Here is a 25593-nt window from a genome sequence, read left to right on the forward strand (position 1 = left end):
TTATTTGTTAAATATTTTGAGAAGTTTTTGTTTGAGATCATGAGATACAGAGATGCAGTGACTCACATCAGACAGTAGAGGGCGTCAGTGCTGCTCAACACACATTTACAGTAACACAGTTTTACACTGTAAATAAAGTTAAAACAACTTGGTTTTGCAAGTCAAAACCTACTATTTTAAGTTTTGTATTTTGAAAAGTTGACATAACTTATCAAATCAAGTTGAAATTATTTAACTTTTTTATGTTGATTTGACAAAAATGCTGCATATTTTTTACAAAATATATAATAATGTCTTTGATGTCTTTTAAAAGCTATATTTCCTACAACTATTCTTTAAACTGTGCAGATTACTGTAGTGGCAAATAAACGTTATTCATTTAACTCATTAAATGGTTCATAGGCTGATAAACTGTAATGAAGGTTTAGTTTTATTCTGATTTATTAGTCTTTATCTTTAAACACGTCTTATTTTATCTGCTTCTTTATTCAGGTGTGCCTGTGTGTTTCTGGGAAAAATTACACACACAATAATAAAACTTTTAATACTGACTTTTACACAATAATAAAACTTTTAATTCGAGCTGAATTTAACTGATTTGTCACGACACATTCTGGGCACCTCTATAAAGTGCATTTTTAGATAAAAATATGCAAGAAATGTTTATTGCTTTAAAGGGATAGTTCACCCAAAATAAAATTTATTTCATCATTTTCTCACTCTCATGTTGTCACAAACCTGTATACATTTATTTGCTTGATAAACACAAATTAAGATATAGGCCTCATTCACTTCCATAGTATTCTTTTTCCTACTATGGAAGTCAATGGGGCCTCAGTTTGGTTACAAACATTCCTTAAATACCTTCGTGTTCATCAAAACAAACTATCTGTTTAAGAAACTATAAAACTGAACTAAAACTATTTAAAAATAGAATACACTTCTGAACGTCGATTTCGATTTTTTTCATAGTTTTTTTTTTACAGTTCTATTAATGATTTATCAAATCACACTTACATAATCTTCTAAACTAATCCATAAAGCCTTAAAATGTGCCGCTGTCTGTTCAAAGCACACCGCGTTTCGTGCGTATGCGCGCGAAGTGGGCGCTGACTGGATAAGGAGAGTAGGCGGAGACTGGATAAGTAAAGTGGGCGGAGACTGTAAGTCTGTAAGACTCTAGCAAACTTCTTTCACACACGAGCACTGTGACAGAGTTTCATAACGCGAGAATCGCGCTGCTTCACGCGCACTGCCACGCTCGCGTGTTTCAGTGTGTGTGAAAGTTTGTGTGCATTTTTTTTTTTTTTGGTATTTTTGTCTGTGTTTGTGTGACAAAGAGAGAGAGAGAGAGTTACAGTCATGGCTGAGGACGGATCAGATCAGCGCGCTCTGCAGTATGAACAAACTTTGGTGAGTGTTTCTGCTCTTTTTGTGTTTTTATAGAGAGTCACGCGAGTGCTCGTGCCACACAACACACACCGGTGTTATCAGATTGAATGTGATTGTGTATCTGTGGTTATAAGGGTCTGTTTGCTGTCTGTCTGAGTGTTTCTCGTGAGTTTTTGGGCTGAAGATGAGAGCGTTACCTGTACAACGTGTCTGATCTCAGTTACCCGTGAAAGTAAAAGTTTTACTCAGTTTAACTGAAGCTCTGGCGTATAGTTTACATTTAAAGTGCAAACTCATTAAAGTGTCTCTCTCACATTACTAGAAAGCTCTCATTGTTTTCCTCATAGAAATGAATAAGTATGACGTACCTGTATGGGCGGGGCTTCACACACACACCTGTGGTCCTGTGAAGTCACATAATACCAAACACAATACATTCATGTATTCATGACAATATTTATTAGAAGAGATCTAACAATAAACCAAACAGGACAAACTATCTGTGGAGTTTTATATAGAGAGTATTGATTCACAAAAATATTAATAATAATAATATACAGTACAGTATTTCAGAACAACAATGTGTGTACTGTAAAAACCGTATGTTACACATTGTTATTATTTAAAAAAAAAAGATAAAGATTCATATCAGTTGTTACGCAACACTGCTGAATCAACACAAACAGTCACCCACATGCGTTTACACTTTTACTTTTTTTCATTTTTGTCTCATCTCTGTTGTGTTTTAGCATTGCTGCACTATCCATGTTAAAGCTTTAAGCGTATCACTTAAATTATCACATTACGGTTCACTTTTGTTGTAGTGCATTGTGGGTATTGAAAGATTAAATGAGAACAGGAACTGTAGTTTTATATCATGTCCTGTTTGCTTTATCACAGAGTTTGGCCCAGTTTTGGGGCGTAAGAATGAGCGTGCATGTGTTTAAAAAAAAAGATTCATATCATTTGTCTTATCGCTGTCATTTGATGTCTGGCTGGAAAACGCAATAATGGGATCAATACGTCGTGTGTGTGTTGTTGAAATAGATAAGTGTGTCCTCTGAGCCTTTAAACGTGTCATAATGGAGTTATTGATTAGTTTTGTTCATGTAAAGTGTGTAATGGGTCATTTAGGTAATAAATAACGTGTGTTTGTGTGCAGGAATGTCCTCTCTGTCATATTGTCTTTCTCTCACAGTTTGTTGTTGTTATTTTGTTGTTGTTTATGTTTGACAGACAGCTGTCAATCATTTGAATGTCACATTGTTTCTTATTGTAGTGTTGATCAGTTTAGACTCACTATGACTCTAGTTTATGTTAACTGGGTAATTTGAATAGTATTTTTCTCTTTCCTTATTGTATCTATAAGTCTTATGGCTCTTAAACAGATACCTTGATTTTAATGTTGCATGTTACATAAGACTGGTGTGTCAGAAATCTCTGTTGAGGTAAAACGGTAAGCCCGGTTAGTATCCGTTTCAGTAATAGCATACCTTTAAGTTAACATGTAGCAAACTGCAGCCAAATCAGTGACAATTAAAATGAGAAATGTAACAAATACAAGCTTCACATTTCTGTGTCTTACACCTAAATCACTTGAATTCATTGAAGGTGTATTTACAGTAAACATCTGTCTGTTTATGTTTAAGACCTGGTGGACGAGTTAAAATCATCTTCTGGTGTAATGAACTAGAAAATAACTCCTAATATTCACTTTAAATGTATTGAGGGATGAAAACACACTCTGGATGTGTTAAAAACAACACAATCATTGTTAGTTTAGGGTCAACACACTAAAAGGGTTGTCCCAGAATACACAGATATCTGTGTTATTATTAGAACAACACATTTTGTGTTACCTTTGACCCTTTCCCCGCCAGCAGTTTTTTTTTTGTTGCCTGGCAGCATTTTTTGTTATTTTTCACAAATAACAAGAGCATTTTTTTTTGTTATTTTGCCTTTCTTCTAAAAAAATATTTAAATATATAAACCAACTATATATCAAATAAAACAACAGACCCTCTGATATCAAAAAAATAAACGAACAAAAAGAAAAAAAAAGTTTCATCCTATCTTCATTTGTTCTCGTTTTATAAGTGAAATAATATCAAATAAGGGTAGATTTCTTAAAAAATACCAAATTGTGAGAAAAAGGCTGAAACGATTGCATTTTTGTGAAGCGATGATCAAAACATACACAGAGTTTATACTGTTTTTGGATCAGTGGATGCTTCAGTGTTTTATAAATTGTGTAAGAGCACCACCTGGTGGATAAAAGCAGAAATATGGATTAGCATAACATTTTGTTAAAAAGGTGTCATAGGAAAGCGTTTCTCTTGAATTGAAGAGATAACTCCTCAATGGCGGGAAAAGAGTTAACACAACGTGTGATTTATTTGAACAAAAAATCAACTCAAAATGTTAAATAGCACAAAAAATATGTAAAAATTAACGCATTTCTTAGAGTGCACAAGGCAAGCGCACGCACGCACGCACATACTCACAGTCTCTTTAAACACCTGCAGATCGCCCCATGGCAGTAATTTCTCGCTCTTTTAGAGCACTAAACTTTATAGCACCCCCTGTGTTGTGTGTTAGTGTGTTGTGTGTGTGTGTTATTTGTGAGGGTTTTCTGGACTTTATCCAGTGCTGCTCCATCAATCTTTACATGCTGGACCTGTGGGCCAATGGTTGTGGTTACCATGGATACGGGTCATTTTCTAAAAGATCTTTTATACTGAAAGTACTGTACGCTCTCGCTCTCTTTCTCCCCGCAAAAATGACTTTCTAAGTATTTTTGTCTTGTTTTCGGTACAAATTTCTAAAAAAAGTTTAAAGCAAGATGCATTTTCTTGAAGAGCAAAATTACCTAAGTATATAAGTCTAGTTTTTAGACAAAAAATATAACATTTAAGTGAATTTGTATTTAAAACATACAAAAAAAATCTGCTAATGGGATAAGAAACTTAATCTTGAGTTTTTTTCTTAAACACTTAATTCAAGAAAAAATTCAAAGACATTTTCTTAAGCCATTGCTCATCAAGAAAATGCATCTTGATTAAATTTTTTTAGATATTTGTACTGAAACAAGACAAAAATACTAAGTAATAAAATATTTTTTTGCAGTGCTCTCTCTGTGGGTTTTTCAGTAAATTATTGATGTTTATTTTTGGTGTTTTCTCAATGCATTTCAGCACTAATTCAAACAAAACTGTGTGCTTGTGTCTGTTAATGTCTAACTGTGTTTAGGTGAAAAAAAATTGTGATGATCTGTGTTTCTGAATGAATGTTCTTACTGTTTTTGGATCAGTGGGTGCTTTTGTGCGGTAGTCACCACCCCAGTTCCTGGAAATCTACTTTTCTGCAGAGTTCACCTCCAACCCCAATCAATCACACCTGAACCTGCTAATCAAGCTTTTCATGGATACCCAAACATTTGAGGCAGATGCTGAAGCAGTGTTGGATCAAAAATAAGAAGGAGTGCAGGGCTGCGTCCGAAAGCTTAGGGAGCTGACAAGACTTCGGTGGAATGAATGAAGCTCAGAGAAACGCATTCGGCCGACTTCATAGGCAGCGTAACGCAATTCTGTTTTGATTTTTTTTGTGCTTCAGCTGCTTCTTGGCTACCATTTTAATTTTTTCGATCTTGACCAGTTTTGACCAATCACGTTCCCCATGCACGCATACGAATAGAATTGTGTGACAGGACAATGAACGGTATATTAGGAGACAGGAAGTAAAGCAAGGGTTGGATTCGGATGTGCCTTGATGCCTTGGATTGCTGCCTTCGAAGGCATTTGAGAGATTTCGGACACAGCATAGATCTCCAGGAACAGGGTTGGTGACCACTGCTTCAAAGTTTTATAGACCCCTTCACGGTTCACGTCACAGGCGGTTCCCACTGCGCATGTCCGGGTCAGAAAAGTAATTACAGCAGATTGAGTTGCGTGTTATTCGGTATCGTAAAAATGCCTACTTACGTCGTGGGCTCTGAAAATCGCGCCAGGTCTTCCGTTAAGTTTTCGCGATTCATGCAGAATCTCAAAAACAAAAAAATACAACATCTGCGGCTGCAAGCTATTAACGTGCAGACTGGAACAATACAAATATCAAAGAGGCTTGTGATTGTGCTCACTTCATTTGAGGTAAGTCATCATTTTTCAGCCCTGTTAGATAAAATTTTAAAGCCTCGATTGTATGAACAGTTTGACCCCATGCTGCGCACGCACCCGATAGTCATTCAATGTTTACAAACCTTGAAGGGGTCTATAGGTTGGGCAAAAACACTGCCTAGTGGATAATTGCGGAAATATGAATTGCCGTAAAAACTCGTCATTGGCAGGGAAGTATTTTCTTTTAAATAACAAGATAACTCCTTAATGGCGGGGAAAGAGTTAATACAAAAAGTTTAGTTAACCTTAACAACTACTGGATATTTGCTGGCTGGTTTGGGACGTTTTTTCGTCTAAAACCCAATAATGCTGCAGGCGAAAATTGTCAGCGTATCACTAGATCTAGTCAGTGGATTTGACACAATTGAGTATATAAAGTTAACAGCATCGAATTTTTGATTACGTTTAGATAATTGTCATGATGATTTTGTGAGGAACAGTAGTGATGCATTGATGTTATTTTTATTCAAATAACATTTCTGTGTGTTCGTACATCTTATTGTATGTTTGGTAAATGTGTTTCATGTTGAGCAGCTGTCACACATCAGTTGTGTTTCTGTCCTGTGATCAGATGAGACTGAAGTTAAACTTTAGTGTGTGGATGTGTACACAGTCTTCTGTTTGTAGAAAACACAACTATTAGCGCTGCGCAATATTGAGAGGAAATGCAATATGCAATAACCTGCTTAATGATGCGGTATACAATAGCTGGTACACCGTAAAACCCCACAAGTTCAGAGTACTCAAAAAAAATTTTTTTAAGTGATTACATACATTTTTTGAAGTAAACCAACTTAAAAAAAAATAAAAAATTACGTAAAGAAAACTTAAAAAAGTCAGTTAACTCAAACTAAAATTTTAAGTTTTGTTTAATTTTTTTGAATAAGTACACTTTAAATTTTCTGTTTATTATTATTTGTATGCTGTACTTAAAAAGATATCCCTTAATTTCAAAAAATGCTCTCGTATTGCGAGCTCATGCAAACCATGCTGGGAACTGGAACCTCCTCAACCAGTCGTGTTGATTTAACTTTAAACTGAAGTAAATGTGCAGTGCCAGACTCATTCTTAGCTTACCTGGCAAATTAAATCACACTCATTACAACCACAATTACAAAAGTTTGTAATTATTTGCAGTGTTTGTTACAGTAAGGCTAGTAATTAAAAAGACTGTAAGTAATGAATTAAAGTTTTGAGTTCTTTGACTCATTTTATTTGAGTTTGTGGAACTTAAAATGGTGAACTTAAACCTTGTAAGTTGAATGAACTTTTTTTTCACAGGTTTGAGTTCAGTTCACTCATTTTAAATGACTACATTGTACTGTTCGGGTTTACAGTGATAATTTACTGTCAGGATGTAAAATTGATTAAATATATTTAAAAACTGCTAATTATATAATCAACATAATGTCTGGGAAAAGAAATCATCACTCTCTTGGTCTCTGCATCCACCTTAAAATTTGACAAAACACTTTGTTAAAGAACTAACAACATTTAGTTATTGCAAACCAGTACAGTATTCATATAGCCACATACATATTTACATTAACAAGTTTAGTGTTCATCTTTACAGATTTAAACTAAAATAACAGCCTTATGCAAAACATCTTGGGAACAAAAATCTAAAGGGAAAAAAGAGAAAAGGTTGATGAGGATGCATGAGTCTCTTATTTTATAGTTTTATTTTGTAAAGACTTGTTAATGTTTAATGTTCATTTAACTTTCAACAAACTGTTGCCGGTAAATAACATACATTTAAATCTACAGTAAGTTACTGGAAAACAGCTGCATGTAAGTTATTGGAAAACAGCATTTTTTTTTACAGTGTATGATATGCATATTTGGCGGTATTTCGATGTGTCTTTTGGCCCTAAGAACTATCGTTTATACTTATTTACAATAAAGGAAAATGAAATAAAGAGACTGAATGTCAGTCTGTCTGTTAAATCATCTATTAAATCTGTCTGAAGCAATTAAAACACAACAGCAAAGTGCACTAAAACTCATTAAGTCTCATTAAGTCTAACACCGTATGCATAGTCAAGAATTTTTTTATAATCAGAAAAGATAAATTAAAAGATGATAAAGTCTGTATTAGTAAGTGAGGTGTCTTTATTTATTAGTTGTGTCAGGTTCAGTAGGGTTGGCGGTTAAACAACGCCTCTGGATATATGTACAGACTTGTGACACGTCTTGTATGAGGATTCTTAGAAGTGGACAATTAGTTCAGTGAAACCGAGACATCTGTGTACATTTCGTACCTTGCCAGAGTTTTGTTGACTTGTTAAGTTTGTTATATTTGAAGTATGGATGTTCATGTACTGAAATGTGAACTGTGAAGCTGTTTGAAACAATGTACATTTGAAATAAATGATGAATTACATCAAAGATAACAATGTAAGTCATCCATCTGATAACCTCAGGAAAATTCTGCATTCCTCTAAAATCCATTGTGACACACACACAGACACACACACACACACACACACACACACACACACGTACATGCGCACACACAAAAGTGCTATCATTTTTTTATTTGATATTCATTTTAAATGAAGACTTTTTTTGACAAATAAAATAACAATCATCATTTTGTGGAATTTGCTTGTGTGCATTTGTGTTTGTGTGTGTGTGTGTGTGTGTACTTCTGTAGGATTATACACAGAGGCTTTTGTGTAATTGTTGGTTATTGCTTGTCCCAGCGTATGTTCTCATTCCTTTGGCTTTTATGTACTTTAGATTAAAGACACAAATATGAAAACAAATCCTGAGGCACACACACACAAAGTTGTGTATCAGTGTAAACTCGCATGTGAAGGGAACAAACTTTATTCCTGTAATCTTTGAATAGATGAGGGATCTTACATTCGTTTTACAAAACACAACTATACAAATGTTGTAAATTGTTTTTCTCATAAGAATTATTGTGTTGTCGCATTTGTGTTACCAGCTTAGCAAATATAAATATTTTGTCTAGAAACTAATGTAAAGAGATGCTAGAAGAAGCTTTAGTTATGAGGTGCAGTGGTTCTTAAACTGGAGGGGGTGCAAGATTGTGGCACTAGTTTTATAACATTTGATAAAAAACATTAATTTATCATAAATTCTGTTTAGTTAAACCTCAGAAAGATCTAACAGCACTAAATATTTATTCAAATATTTAGATTGTTTTATGAAGTGTTCAAATTATGTCAAAGTTTATGGGGGTTCCCTACGCAAGCTCCCTCTCCCCGTCATTTATATGATCGCCATGATTTCACAAGATAAAGTAAGAACTTTTTTTTGTTGGAAAAATTAGTCACATGATCAATGTTTTAATCAAAGAAACCCCAAATTACCCTTTACTCAAAACCTAACCATGTTTTACCCCTCAAATTAGTGTAAAATAATAGTTTATTAAATTCATGTAGAATTTTAATTTTAATAAAAAGCAGGAGACCCCCAATATATACTTTTGTGCTTTATAGGGGGTCTGGGACCACCCCAGCACCCCCCTTCAATTCTTCCACTGTAAAAAATGTCCGTAAACATAACAGAGAAAGTACTGGTAATTTTCTGCCTTGGACTTTTTTACAGATTTTTTTTGTACATTGTGGTTTTATGTCATAAAATGTTTTTTGGGGGGGCATGAGGGGATGCACTGTACACAAGGGGGCCACACGCCGAATAGTTTGAGAATCGCTGATGTAGTGTACTGTATATTGTGCAAACAACAAAAGCATCAACCCTGTTAGTCTAAATCATATTAGCTTTCAGAAAGTATTACAATTAAATATTTGTTTTAGGTTGAGATGACAAACATAAAATATTCTTTGTCTGTTAAAATTTTTACTTTTTTTACAAAATCATACAGTTTATTACAAAAAAAACACTTTTCCCACAGAAGAGACACTTATTGGTATCTTTGGATGATTTCTCATCTCAGTCTCACAAAGGTTCAGATCTTTCTTGTATTTCTGTCATTTCTCACGCTTTGTTGCAGTATTGTCACAGCTGTGTAACGCTCCCCCTGGACATCATGTACTGTACCATTCACCCCCCAAACACACACACACTTTATGGGACAAACCCCCTCTGTGTGTGTTTGTGTGTGAATGGTGTCACAGTGATGAATCTGAGCACGTGCAGAAGAAACAGATCACTTTGTGTTCAGATGGCCCACAGAGCTCCACCACAAACATCTCTCTTTCTCTCTCTCTCCTTTTCAAAACAAATCTCTCTCGCTCATCATTCTGTGTTTAAATAAAAAATCAGAATATGAATCATATTAAGAAATGATTTCTTAACCTCTGACGTGCACCTGCTCAGATAAATGAAGGATCACCTGTGCTGGGTCTGTTTTTAACTCACCAGCGCCTCCTCTGGTGTTGTGAGGTATTACACCTGCTGCAGTGAGAGAGAGAGAGAGAGAGAGAGAGAAATCTATCTTCTTCTGACATGCGCTGCAGTCGTTCTTCCTGTCGTTTTTCTCTCTCGCTTTGTTCGTTTCTCCCACTTACTGAAAAATTGAAATTCTTCTCACACGGCAGCATGAATAAACCGACTGTTATACAGCCAAACATCTCTCACTTTCTCTCTTTCACTCACTCTCTCTGTATTTGTTTCTTCTTTTCTTCCTCTCCCTGGTTTTAATGTTTCAACATATTCAGCTTTATCTCAACACTAAAGACAAATGTGTGTATGTGTGTGTAAACTTGCTGACTTTTTATTAGCAAAATTCGACTCATTTCAAGAGCCCATCATGCTTATTTTTTTGTTGGGGGGTCTGCTAAAATACATTTACATGACTGAGGGCTCACTCACATTTTCTGATATTGAACATTAATGCAACACTTATTTTCACCCTTAACCTGGACTCTTTTAACCCTCTTTCCTAAACAAATCATTGTGTTTGGTCACTTTAGGCGTGTCAGATGTCCCACCCCTTACCATAACCACGAGCAGCTTCTCTGCTATAAGCGGTAATAATGGCATCAGTTTTGTCTTATAAAATTATTTAAATTATTATAGTAAGAAAAGTGAGTCTGCAGCTAAATACTATTACAAACTTTTGTGTTAGCTATCAGTGTTACTGTAATGATAAAGTCAACACATGAACAAATAATCAAACGCACTACAATCTATGATATAGAAACACAAGATACCATTGTACCCAAGGACTCATCCAAAAGTTTGCATATAGCTGGGCTGGAAAATATTTAAATGAGCCCTATAGGGATGCATAGGGTATCCGGAAACAAATTCAAAAGCAAGCGAGTCGTTTGATGTAGTTGTTAAAGTGTTTTTTGTAAAGGTAGTTCACTTTCATAACTTTGGAGATCGTTTTTATGCTCAAACAGTTAACTTTACTCTCCAAAGACCCATGGTTTGTCTTTTTTATTTTATTTCTACCAGCTGTTTTGGGGTTAGGAAGAACCAATAAATATATTTTTTAAACATGAAGCAGTTTAATTGTCCACGTTTGTGTGCAACAGGTTCCAGTTACACAGAATTAAGTATTATGGTGCAAACAACAAAAAATATGGGGTCTTAGGAGGTTAAACACTAAATAATGAACATCCAGCTGTTTATTATCACAAATTAAACCCAGACAAAATGATCAGGATCACAATGTGAAGCGGATAACATCTCCTATTTGTTTTATGAATTATTATATTGAAATATTTATTTGTAAGTATTAAATAGCACCTGTCAAGGTGACTCACAGTACCCGATGAGGCTGTGTTTGATTATCTGGGAATAACAAACCAATCTGACCAATCAGAATCAAGCATTTCTGATCATCTTGCATTTTCCCACATAACAGAATAATAATAAACTTGTCCAAACTATGGCATAACACAAATGCAACTGTGGGAATGATGTTGGTGACTAAAAGCATCCAAAATAAATCAAAACTCTGTTATATTTTATCATCTGAAGTGCAGTCACCCTTTGCCTAGAAATTGCAAAACCTCACTCGTGTCATTTTATCAAGAAGCTTCTTGAAGTTGAATTTTAAAGGATATTAAAGGACTTCACATTTAATCTGGGCTCTTATTGACAAATTTTTTTGTAATATTCAGTGCAAGTCATCTATTAAATTTTTTTTTTCTAATAACGGAATTAATCTGTTTGGCACAGGTATAGTTTTTTCTACAAACATAATTTCATGCATTTAACCATAAACCTCAGATTAAAAGATTTTTAAAATCATAGATAACATTTCAGTCAAGTGTGTCCAAACTTGTGGCCTGTATTGTGTATATATAAATAAGCATTGAAGGAGCTCTTTTATTTCTTGTATTTTAGAGTTTTGATGCAAAATATTGTCAAATTATACCAGTTTTTTTATTCTTTTTTTAATGATGAGTAAGACAGAAGATAAAATATAAATCTCTCTATCTCAGAAGTGTTTTCTTTAGATCAGAGTTTTTTTTATGTTATTCTTGTTATGAGTATAAATGTTATTGTCCGGGTTCAAGCGGGTCGGGGTCATGTGACTCATCATTCATTCGTTTGTCTGGCTGTAGTTTCAAACACATATCTGCACACGAATCCACAGGATAATCACAGCTCTTCACTTCTCCAGCTCTCTGTTGTTTGTTTGGAGGTTTATTTTTGTCTTATATTTCGCTCTTTTCCTTCAGAAGTCATTTTCTGGGCTGCAGAGATTCATTTTTCTTTGTTTTTCTTTTTGTTGATGGGATCACGTGACCTTGTTAACCATTTTATTACACAAAACACAATCGCACACAGAGTCTCACACCTGTCTGATTTGTGTGTCTATTTATTGTATTGTACAGTTTTTATTTATTTAAACAGTGCATTGGAGTAGAAATAGTTAGTATATTAATTGTTCAGTGGGTATTTAATGTTGTACTCAAGTTCACCAACTTATCAACAGTGGCATGAGTTAAGGAGAAGAAAATGTCCTCATAATCCTCTGATGGATCTCGGTCTGTCTGTTTGTGTCTGTTCTGAATGAGGGATATCTGTCTCACACACACACACAGTTTTCCATTAGTGTGTTTGTATAAGGGTGATACTTTCTAGGAACATATATATTTACATACGTATATGTATGTGGGCTTATGTAACTGCTTTGAGATCAATATTTATTTTTGAGGACAACATTTATACAATTATTTTTTAAAGGCATTTTTTAGGTATCGAGTTTGGATGTGGATCTCTATAATTTCTCATTTCCTATATGCATTTGGACTTGCATTGACTTTAAGAAAGGATAAGTATATTTTTTACACCATTTTTGTACTTTTTAACACATATTTCATTTTGTGTTAAACGTAACATAAAATGTGTTGTTCCTTCAATAACATAGAGATGTGTGTATTCTGGGACAACGTATTTAGGCCTCATTTACATTGGATGTTTTAAAGCTGGGATGATTATTCAGGCAAATGCGCGTTTTCTCATTGAAAGAATTTTAATGATTACAGTGAAATGCCTCTACATAAAGCCAGAGGGCGCTCTCGTGCAGAAATGCCATTTGTGCCACAGCAAAAGTACGATTACAAACGCTGAAATATCTGTAAGCATATTTACATTGCTGTTCTTCAAATAGTTTCAGGTATTTTTATGATAATAAATAATATTTTGAATTATTGTGTTTGACGAGTGTTGCTTTTTTAATGCACGTTATAAACGACTCAGACTCTCAATGATTTTAGAGTTAGTTTTTTTAACGCGATGCATCGTCACAGTACTATTTAAGTGATTTTTCCTCCTGATGTGGCACAAATCAGATATAAACTGATATAAAAAAGTGCATAGATTCCAATATTCTCAGATCCATTTTAGGCCTTATTCATTTGTGGAAATAAATCGGCAATGTAAGCGGACAGATCAGATATTCCCATGTTAAGACGTGTCGTGCGTCATTGAAGATGCAACGCTGGCAAATGACGTCAACTATGGTTGTCACAATGATTTAATAATCATCTCATCGTAATTGTTTGACCTCATTGCTATGATTTCAGATCACCGCAATGATTGCACATCTCTTTAAAAAACACAAGGGGGAGCTGCAGCGCCTGTATAAATGAGACTGTATCAGATGGCGCTCCTTAACTGACACTGTAACAAAGCCATTCAATACAGTGAAAAAAACAACATTTAAAGAAATGATTCAAACCTTTGATAAGCAGTATGAACTGCCAGGTAAAACATACATTTTCAAAACAGCAATTCCAAATTTAGGGAAATTTAGAACGCTATTCTTGAGGATCTGTAAGAAATATCTTTTTTGCAGCCACATGTGGTCCAGTACTAATAAATACAATAAAACAGGCAATTAATCGTCATAATCGCCACAATTTATTAGGCAATTAACTGTCAGCCAAATTTCATAATCGCGACAGCCTTAACTTCAACTCAGATGGACACCACCGCGATCACATGACTCCTCTTAGCAGCGCAATGGAGGACGGCGGCTCCTCTTATTTGAGTAATGTTTAAGTTTTATGACTTGTTACAGAAATATATCTTTTATAATCATTTTGTCTGTCCATTTGTATATCAACATTTGACTTCCTCTGTGGTTTTAGCTGTTCTGGGTCAGTATGTCAACCTTGAATTGTTCTGCCAAGTGTTTAGTGTAAATGTTGATATCGGATACGAGTCACTTTTTTAAGATTATGTAAGCGGGTCGGCCAAAAAAGTTGGATACAGGCAACAAATCTAAATTGGGCATCAAGATCTGCAGTGTAAATCCAGCCTTAATGTGTTGTCCCAAAACAAACAGTGATTGTGTTGTTATTAACACAATGTTGAATTCAATCTTGTATCAGTATGTGTGTGTTCCCAAGAATCGAACCCATGACCTTTGCGTTGCTAATCCAATGCGTGTTAACCGATTTGCACAATTTGCACTTAAAATCAGTGCTGGATCAACTAGTTTAGTAGGATCCGGTTGAGCTTGTAGACTGTTTTGGTTTAGTAGATTGGAGTTGGTAGACCACTAAGGAAGACCAAACCCAAACTAGCAGGCATACCAGCTTAATTACCTTAATTGACATGACCTGATTCCCCAAGTGTCCTAACCCAAATGTTTTGCCTGTTTAACCAGACCCCATCAGCTTATATTCCAGCTGGTCAACTCCTTTAAACCAGTTCAGGCCAGTAACAAACTCAGACCTATTTTATGCCACCTTCAGTGATCTTCTTCCTGCTGACAGAGCAACACACCCTTCATACAGAACACAAGTTGAGAAGTTTATCACTTAGACACCTGTGCTGAAACAGAGAGACTGTGTGTGTGTGAGTCTATAAGAAAACATGTAAAGGGAAGTTGTGTTTCACACAGATATCTGTGTCTGTGTATGTGTGTGTGTGTGTGTGAGAGAGAGAGAGAGAGAGAGAGAGAGAGAGAGAGACACAAAAGACTAATATGATAATTGACTTTTGGCCTTTTGGGTGTGCATGGAAACTTGGATCTCTATAGGTCAAGAGTCTAAAACAACCATCTCTTTAAAAACAATGTGTGTCAGCAGAACACACACACACACACACACACACACACACACACACACACACACACACACACACACACACACACACACACACATACAAGACAATCAAATATAGAAAATCACATAAAACTGTGACACAGTTATACCACGTATATATATATAGTGGGGAAATAAATATTTGAAACATCAGCATTTTTACCTGTAAGGGGATTTCTAAGTAGGCTATTGACACACAATTTACACCAGTTGTAGCCATCAAGCCAAATATTGAATTCATACAAAGAAATCAGAACATTTAAGTATACAAGTTCCTGTGTGCCTCCTGGGTAATGAGAAGCCTTTATATGCCATCAATTAGGACTAAAGCAGCGGATATCAATTAGTACTGATAGGAGGCGGTGTTTCTCTCTCTCAATACTGACATAATTTCAGGTGATATCCTGGCTAGGGTTAGGGTATTCAATACTTATTTCCTGTGTCATTTCACCTTACTTATTATGACTCAACTTGTATACTTAAATGTTCTGATTTCTTTGTATGAAATCAATGTTAGGCTTGATGGCTACATCTGGTGGAAATTTTGTTTTTTGTCGATAGCCCACTTTGTATCCCCTTACTGATAAAAATGCTGATGTATCAAATACTTATGTCCCCCACTGTATATATATATATATATATATATATATATATATATATATATATATATATATATATATATATATATATTTCATTTTCTTAAATGCTTGCATGTGTGTGTTTTTATACATACAAAATAATTATATATTTATAATTATAAAAATAATTATGATTATATATACAAAATATATAGCTATTGTAAAATACAGCTCAAGATGTGTTTAGTGCCAAGAGAGGTCACACTAAACACAGATGATGCATAATAACGACATTTAGTCCTGAAAATTTATTTTTTTATTTTTTGTGTACATATTTCCTGTATTTTCTATTTGTATCTTAAATATGGATGGACATTAAAACTTCTAAAACAACAAGTCTGATGGTGGTGGCCTAAGCCTTTTGCACAGTACCTTCATTGTAAAATATATATACGAATATGTAATTTTTTTCTTAAATACATGCAAGTGTGTGTGTTCTTATATACAAAATAATGACACAGTACAGATACATATATTATGCAAACACAAACTTTTATTTTGTATGTGATTAATCGTATTTAGTGAATACTGTGGTTGCTGCAGTAAATGTGAGTAGTATGTGTTGTGTACAGGAGTTAATCACTTTCTGTCGGTTTGTAGATGTATGGGCGTTACACTCAGGAATTGGGTGTTTATGCAAAAGAAGAGGCAGCCCGACTGCGGGAGGATGGACATCATCGCCGGTCCATCTCTGAACGCAGCCCGTCCCTCAAAGTCCTGGAGTATGAGAAGGGACGATGCGTCAAGTGTCGAAGTGAGTCACATTTGTTTTTTAAATTCTTTTATCCATTCAGTCAACATTTACATTTCCTAAGGTGTTAGTGCATCAGGCAGAGTTAAAGTTTAGATACATTATAAGAGGATTTTTGTTATTGTCATTCTTTGTCATTTCTGTTAATGTTGATCCTGTAACATGTGAGTTAGTATTAGATAATTGTATTTACCTTCTTTAGTTTATTGCTTTAAAACAATTGTATGAATGAACATCTGGTGTGTGATAAATCAGTGTAACACAAATTTGAATCTGAAATTGAATTACGTGACTTTGTTATTGTAGTAGACGCTGTTGTCTGGCTAATCCTCTTAACCACAATCCTAAAACTAAACAAAGTCATCACTACAGTGCATACTATTGTCACACATATCAATGATCCCAGAATAAGGTGTTACATCAACAGACATGTGATGTGCAATAATTGGGATTATTTGACCATTAATAGAAAAATATGAACTAGAAGAGCTATATGAAGAGCTGATGATCTCATAACAATGACTGCGCAAATAATGGTAAAAACCATCAGATATTCTCAGGAAATAATTTGACTGAAACCACAACAGGCTGGAATCCAGGTTGGCTTACCTTCATATAAACAAAACATCTAAAAGCACACAATCACTGCTTATTATTTTACATTTCTTAGGGTTAACTCTTTCCCTGTAAGTATTTAAAAAAGTTGCTAGCCAGCGCCAGCATTTTTTATGATTTTCACAAAAGTTTAATGCATTTTTTTCTTTAAATAAATAAACAATATATCAAATGAAAGAACATATCCTACCTTCATTTGTTCTCTTTTTATCATCTCTCAAATATGGGTAGATTTCATCAAAAAGTTTTTGGATCAGTGGATGCTTCAGTGTTTTATAAGTGTAACCGTCCGTTTACACCAGCCGCCGTAGGCGGCAAAACGCGCTATTCGCGTGTAGTTGGACGCTTGAGCATTTGAGTTCACTCGCTTTATTCTCGCGTGAAAGCCGCACATGAAATTCTAGTCATTAGAGAAATTCACACGGAAATTTGCGTCATGGGAGGAGCTTCTGCGAGTCCGCTGAGACTCCGCCACTCACTTCCTGTAATTACGTCACTACTACAGCAAGGTCCTGATTGGTTAACGTGGCGTGTAAATCCGCCGAAGTTCAGATTTTTTAACTCGCGCATTTGCTGCGGCAACGCTCAATTCGTCTACCGCGCCGCAGGATGCCTAATCGCATCTTTACATTGACTTAACATGTAAATCATCCGCGCTTGCTGCCTCTACCGCAGTTGGTGTAAACACAGCATAAAAGCGCCACCTAGTGGATAATAGCGGAAATATAGAAAAATTTGTCATTGGCAGGGAAGCGTTTTCTCTTAATTGACGAGATAAATCGTCAATGGCGGAGAAAGGGTTAGTTTGCAGAGGTCAGTTTGCAGATTTGTGTGGGTTATCCAAATATATTTACTGTTGAGTATATAAAGAGCTCAGATACATAAGTCCCTAAACGTCACCTCCATTAAAACTGTGATAACGATATTAACCGAATGCCCTCAGTATGTATTACATGTTAATCAAAAACCTTCACTTCAAATGTGGTTAATCCCATTCAGAAATACTGATTTGTCATATCAGAGACTTGTCCCTTTAAAATGCACAACAGATGAGTACTTGTGAGTACTTGGACCTAAATACAACCCGAATGTGGCCTTTCATTGTTTGCAATGTTTCTAGTTGCATCTTTAGTGATTTTGCAATTGTTGAATTGTTCATTTCATTTTTTTTTTAAGTGGACGTTTGTCCCACGAAAGCTTGCATGCACTTAGAGGGTTTTGCAGCGAGAGACAGTCAAATTTGTTAAAAAACAATGAAATGACTTAAGTGACAGTTGTGAAAAAATTATTTTAAATACTGACTAATAACATTTTCATTGGTATTAAAGTGAAATTATTGAACCTGATACAAAAATGCTAATTTACAAGAAAACATGTCAGACGCACTTAAAGTGTTTTGCATCTGAACTCTTTATATGGGTAAAAGTATTTTGTTTTTAAAGCATAATTGAGTCCTCTACTGGCCATAACAGACTTTTCATCTCATTCTTACCCTTAAAATGTTTAAGAGCTGAATGATATCTCATGAGTGGGTGATTCTCATGTTAATTTTTTTCTGTAATATTTAGATATTTTTTGTATAATGTGGCTGAGGAATGTGAATGCGAAACATGCAACTGATGTCTATGAAGTTATTCAGGCGTTGTAGTTTCAGTGTTTGTACTGATGGTGGCAGCATCGCTCTGTACTGTATGTCAGTGGATTGGCTGATATCTCATCTGATGAGAGTCTGATCAGACCTCTAATCGTCAGAGAAAAACATCCAATAGAGGAGTTCATTTCAATTTCTGTGTGATTCTGTGACCAATGATATCAGGTGTTCAGAATTTAGGGGAACTAAGCACATACACGTGTACACACACACGGACACTTTGCGTGTAACAGATGTAATGTCAATAGAACACGTGTGCAAAGGTGCCACAGGTCACCATGGTTACAGGTCGGTTAGCAGGCCGTTACAGAACGGGTGGATGGATGATCAGTGTGCTGTTGCCATGGTAACAATGAAACTCTTAAATAAAATTAAATGGTCACTTTCTGTGGCATCATCACTACAACAAACTGTCCCCTCCAAACGTCACCATGGCAACGGGTACCACATCTCCATCACTTAGAAGAGATGAGAGCAGTAGTTATGCTGAACTGACTCGCTGTCAATCATCTGTTTAATAGACTTTATATAAACTTCTGTAATTTGTGTGTACGTGTGTGTGTTATAAACAAGCTAGAATCTCTTTGTGTATTGTGTATTTCTCTAAGGCTTTGCCTTTTACTCTCACAAATTTTATTCTGTTCATTTCTTTGTCTGCACTCCCCCGTATACACACATTCGCTTTCTCTCTTTGTCTTTCTCTCTCTCTCAGGGTTTTCATATGCCCTGGAATCAACACCTCGGGACTTTTTTTCTGGTAAAATATACAGTTTCAAGTATATGATTTGAAACTAATACTACATATTCATTGTTGTTTTACTCATTAATTACACTTTTCATTTACTGTGTGGGTGTGTGTTTGTGTTTTGTACTTCTGATAAGCACATTTTGTGAATTAACTCATTCAAGTAATTATCCCTACGGTAATGGTGTATTGTTACTAACTTTACCTGACTGTCTTAGTTTTCATTCAGTCCCTTAATCTCTTCTCACTCATTTATCTTCAAGAAGCTAAATCTGTTTTAACAAACTAAATCAGATTCATTTATTTCAGTTATCACTCAATATCTAAAACCGCTTGATTTATACTTTGTCTGGCATTTGTTAACTGGTTATTAAGCTATTTTTGCATGTAATCCAGTGCACAAGAAAATAATAAATGAATTTGTGAAAATGCATTCAACCCCTCCGAAAAAATGCTAAAGAATTTAGATCGTTCAAATCACAAGAATCTCAGGTTTCCAAAGATATGTGAGATGTTTAGCTTTTGTTTTTGAGTTGTTGTATGTCATGAAGTTTTCTGTCAAATAACGCAGTGTTTTTTCCACGGTACATTGGAGCGCTAAGGGGTTAATGAGTTTAGACCTAAATTTCTAGTGTGATATTGAATTGTTAAATAATAATAATAACATAATTGATTGATTATGTGACACACTTTTGCATCTGATCTGTTTTTATATGAATCCAGATCAGTAAATTCAGAGAAAGAGGTGATGATGATGATGACAGAGAGAGAAATTTAAAGAGATGACTTTGTTTTGATGGTCTGCTGTTATGAAACGCACAAACACGAGCACACACATACACAAACACACACATACACATACACAAACACTTACGTAAACCCACTTATTCTCCATACATCTGCATAAACGAGACATTTAAAAGTTCTGCTTATTAAATCATTTTGTGTGTGTGTGTGTGTGTGTGTGTGTGTGTGTGTGTGTGTGTGTGTGTGTGTGTGTGTGTGTGTGTGTGTGTGTGTGTGTGTGTGTGTGTGTGTGAAACCCTTCAGATATTCTGCTCTCTCTCCATCATTTGGTGAGTCATCATTGGCTCTTATGGAGGTTGCCGTGGATACTAACAGCATCCGTGTGTTTGTATCATAGATGCAGAAATGCTTTTCCAGACCTGCAGTTTTTCAAAATGAATTAAGATTTAATCATGTAAAAATCACAGCAGAAACAATGTTATTGAGTTTAACTCATTCCCCGCCAGCTTTTTTAAAAAAAAGTTGCCCGCCTGCATTTTTTGTGATTTTCACAAAAGTTTTACAAAATGCTTTCCAGAAATGTTTTTTGTTGATAAATATATAAACATACAAATATATCAAATGAAAGAACAAACCCTCTGCTTTCAAGAAACAAACCAACTAAACAGTAACAAGACGTTTCATCCTATCTTCATTTGCTCTCTTTTATAGCCTCTCAAATATGTGCAGGTTTCTTTAAAATACCAATTTTTGAGCAAAAAGCAGAAATAATTGCAAAAATAAAGGCATTTTGATAGAGATCAGATTCAGAATGAAGATCAAAACATATTACAGTTTACCGTAAAAACTCGTCAGGAAAGAGTCATTGGCAGGGAAATGTTTTCTCTTTATTGACGAGATAACTCCTCAATGGCAGGGAAAGAGTTAAAAAACACTGAAGTCACAAACACAAGACACAAAAACACACTCATGTGCTACTGTAAACATATAAAATCATCAGAGATTCATACATGAACACTTGTTTTAGGTCTTCTTCATGCGTGTTCTTTTTTATCTTGTGCACTTTTTATTGTCACATACCAAATGAAAAAGTGTTTGTTCAATATGAATAGTAATAACAGTGTCAGGTTATGCTAGTTTTATTATGGTACATATAAGTAGTAAGGTAATTCACACAGTTTTGGTAGCATTTTAAAGTAATGTAGGCTGTCAGGTGTCAGTCACTGGTGCATTGTGGGTAATGTAGTCTCTCTATATGAAGTCTGTGCAGTTCACTGTCAGAGGTTCCTCATGTCACGGGTCGGGGAGGATTGGATCTTTCTCATTCTGCTGGGTCTCGTCATGGCACTGGTCAGTTTTGTTATGGACTTCTGCATCGCTCTTCTCTTACAAGGTAAGTGTGCTTAACGTTAAAATGACAGATGTACAGATGTTTGTAGGTATTTGAAATGCAGTACAGTTCAAAGAGAGACCCTGCTCTTCTCAAAAATCATTTATGAGTTGTTTGGGGTTTTCAAGTTAAGATCTACACTAATAACAGCTGTCAGTGGTCATCTTTCTGGGTAACATGATCATTATATTACTTAACTGCAACAACTAATTTATAAAATCAATAAAAATCAATAATGAAATTCGTTGTCAATGAACTTCATCATCGATTAGTTGGTCTGTGATGTCACATGCTCCTGCACCACTGTCAGACAGCACAGACATGCGTCAGGCACTTTAAAAAATATACATGTTTTATTGGATTAGTCGATTAATCTGAAAATAATCACTCGATTAATCGGTTATAAAAAAGCCTTACTTAACTTACGAGTTAAAGCCATTTCGGTGTAAAATGTCATTTGTTTCAGACAATAAAAGGAAGAGCTCATATTTAACATAACATTATAAAATCACCATCAGTCTGTTGATGAGTTACAGTTTCAGTTTGACATCTGCTGGGTTTTCTCTCTTCAAATTTTACATTAATTATTCTGTTATCTGTAAAGTACGCAGAATAAAGTCACTTGATCATTGTGTTACAATACAAAATTGAAAGCATCTAGTACAGTTTGTTGATCTTTCTCTTATTTGCTTTAAACTATTAACTTAAAATGTGTGTTATAAAATGTTAGTGGTAATGTTTAGTGCTTCAGCAATAAAGTAAGAAAAATTGCTTTCCCCAGGGTTTGTCTGTCTGCAAAACACACAAAATCTGCAGTAATTTAAGTGAGCTTGTTGCAGAAAGAGAAACATGGTTTGCATCATGTTTTTATGGGATATTTTGACCAGTGTACCCTGTAAAAATCTGATTTAAAAATGTTTTCCCAACAAAGGAAATAAAGTAACTTGAACAAAGAGTCAATTCCTTATTTTGCATATTCTGAATAAAAATAGCCTTAACATGTTGCTAGTAACAAATATTGTATGTTTAAAATGAATATTTTATGTTTAAAGAGTACACTGTAAAAAATACTTTGCTGCCTTAAAATTATTTGTTGAATCAACTCAGATTTACAAGTCATTTCAACTTACTATTATTTATGTTGACTAGAGATGAGTTGTTATAACTACAGGTTAGTTGTTATAACTTATAAAATTAAGTTGACTTTTCTCAACTATATTTTATAAGTTGTGACAACTCATTTCTGTTGACAAGACTTGTAAATCTGAGTTGATTTAACAAAAAATTTTAAGGCAGCAAATAATTTTTTACAGTGTAATTTGGCCAATGATTTGGTCTCCCTTATGGGGCAAACACACCAAATGTGAATGCAACAATTTGCGATTACATACAAAGTCAATTTGTAGATTACAAACTTAATGCAAAGAAGCTAAGACGTTCAACTTGATTTCATAAGTAAATCTTTTAAGTTAAAGTAACATAAAAATATATGTTGATTGCATATTTTTTTACAATGTATTTGCCTCAAACACGTCTTTGCGCAAGTTGAAAAAATTGCATGACACAAAAGCCGTTTCTCAATATGCGTTCTTGTCTGTACTTGCGTTCTTGTGGACTTGTGAAACGTCATCAGTCGCGGCCCAAGGACTGTTCCAATTCAAAGTTCGCATCAAGCCCAAGTTCACATAAAATCCCCGGATGTGTTCTTGATCCGCCCATTTTATCGAGGATGCATCAGAGGAGACTTGTGTGGACTTATGACAGCGAAGTTTCCCAGAAGGCATTTCGCGTCAGGAGTTCGTTCTTCCGAGTCTGAACTTGCAAGTTCGAACTATGAAGGACACAAGTCCGAGTTCGGCGTACTTGGTTTTGAGAAACGGCTAAAGTTAAATCCTGCGAGTAATCTAGAGCGAGGAAAGCAATGCTTTGCATTTGTTGTGTATGCAGCATTAGACTGAGGAGGAGGTATATACAGTAATGTAAAGTTTAAATAAAAACTTGTGTGAACTGGTCAACGTAAGAATAATAATAAAGAAATCAGCATTTCATGAAATTTTTTTGTTGGCTAAATGTTAACACTACCAAGCCCCTAAGGTGACATTGGAGTAAAAAAAATCTAAAGTTTAGTTTTGCGTGCTCACTTGAAACTATCGTGTGCGCACGTAAAACTAAACTTTATTTAATTTTTGCTCCATGGGGCTCCGTATTAAACAATCATTGAGAACACTCAAAAATCTTTTTACGCCTCTTTTTTTTTAGTTTACTCAACTATTTATTTTTTACAGTAGAAGTAAGATTGTAGCTCTCATTTACTTCAAAAATGACCTTACATGAAAACTTATTGAGACCATTCATGGGTCTTCAATGCTTGAGCACAGTTACATGTGGAAACTTTTCTTTTACTCAAATATGATTTGCACTGTTTTTGATTTGACCTCCAGGTACCCGTACTTTACTTTTCCACTCACATTTCCATGTGTTTTATACCAGATTAACATACACCTCTTTTCTCTCTCTCTCTACAGCACAGAAATGGATGTACGGGGGTTTGGACAGTAATGTGATCTTACAGTATTTGGCGTGGGTCACTTATCCTGTGGTTCTCATCAGTTTTTCTGCAGGATTCACACACATCGTGGCTCCTCAGGCTGCTGGTGAGAAACACACATCAAACGTTCAGGTCTTCATTATTCATCAATGGTTTATTATTATACATTCATTGACTTTCATATTCAGGGTCGGGCATTCCTGAAATGAAGACGATCCTCAGAGGAGTGGTGTTAAAAGAATATCTCACCTTAAAAACATTTGTAGCCAAAGTGGTCGGCCTTACGTGTGCACTGGGCAGTGGATTACCTCTGGGCAAAGAGGTGAACACAAACACACAAAAGTCTTACACAACTGGCTTCATGTTGTCTTGTGTTTTTAATCTCTTTGTATGTTTTGTCCTGTAGGGGCCGTTTGTGCACATTGCCAGCTTGTGTGCGGCTCTTCTCTGTAAATTCATGTCGTTCTTTGGTGGAATTTATGAGGTAATTAGAAACAACTTTATTATAATAAAAAACTGTTAATCTGTCTGTTCTGTACAAATACAAACACAAGAGAGCAGCACACATACAAGAGTGATAATCTTTCTGCTTTTTTAAATGGTTATTTTTTATTAGTTTAATTATTTTGTACTCATTGTCATGTATCACAAGATGTTATAACAATAAAATAACAAGTAATTTTTTATATAAGTGAACATCATGATTTTATGTTGTCTGAATGAGTCAGTGCTGATAGTTATGAGCGTTTCACACAGTACACAGCAAGCAGTGAAATCACAGCGTGGCTACAACTTTTTTCATGTAGTGAAGCGTTTTGTGCATCATTTAGTGCAAACATGTTTATCTTCAACGGCGCCTGCCATGAAGAGTCGGGTCCGCAGAATGGCCAGGATTTGGGTTTCACAAGCAAGGCATGCGGACCGACTCCGCTTTACCCCCCAATTTGTCGCTTTCAGCACATCTCCTATTAAAAATGAACTAGACACTCACGGTTACCACATACTGTGTGAAACGCCCATTACAGTGTTGATATTGATCTCAATCTAAAATGTGTGTGTTGTTCTTGCATTTCTCTAATCAAGTTTTCCTTTTGTGAGGATTAAATTAATTGCCAAACACAGGTGTGTGACTCTATGCTTGTGTGCGTGTATTGTTTGTCTTTTTCTATAAATTGTGAATTTGTGTATTATATTAGATGTATTTTTATTGTGTTTGAATTATTGTCTTCTGGATTGTGCATGTGTGCATGTGAAGTAGTTTCATGTATTGTTGTGTTTATACTGTTTGTGACCCTGGACCACATCATAACTAGCATGGGTATATTTGTTGCAATAGCCAGCAATAGATTATATGTGTCAAAATGATCCTTTTATCTTTTAATGTCAACAATCATTAAATAAAGATTGTGTTACATGAAGATATTTAGTAAATTTC

General features: G+C 35.1%; 1 protein-coding gene across 4 annotated transcripts in view; it reads left to right on the forward strand.

Annotated features, from left to right (window-relative positions):
- Window positions 1-1177: 1177 nt before the first annotated feature.
- LOC135770651 (chloride channel protein 2-like) overlaps window positions 1178-25593 on the forward strand; it is a 47461-nt gene continuing 23045 nt past the window's right edge. For 2 of the 4 annotated variants that reach the window (XM_065280324.2, XM_065280326.2), the window contains exons 1-7: window positions 1178-1413; window positions 16312-16465; window positions 19441-19485; window positions 21482-21613; window positions 24136-24264; window positions 24347-24480; window positions 24565-24642. In XM_065280324.2, coding sequence (XP_065136396.1) covers window positions 1363-1413; window positions 16312-16465; window positions 19441-19485; window positions 21482-21613; window positions 24136-24264; window positions 24347-24480; window positions 24565-24642 — 723 coding nt within the window. In that variant the 5' untranslated portion in view covers window positions 1178-1362. The remainder of the gene's footprint in view (window positions 1414-16311; window positions 16466-19440; window positions 19486-21481; window positions 21614-24135; window positions 24265-24346; window positions 24481-24564; window positions 24643-25593) is intronic. The other 2 variants (XM_065280325.2, XM_065280327.2) reach the window with 1 other exon arrangement.

The sequence above is a fragment of the Paramisgurnus dabryanus genome, chromosome 8, assembly GCF_030506205.2.
Source record: "Paramisgurnus dabryanus chromosome 8, PD_genome_1.1, whole genome shotgun sequence".
NCBI lineage: Eukaryota > Metazoa > Chordata > Actinopteri > Cypriniformes > Cobitidae > Paramisgurnus > Paramisgurnus dabryanus.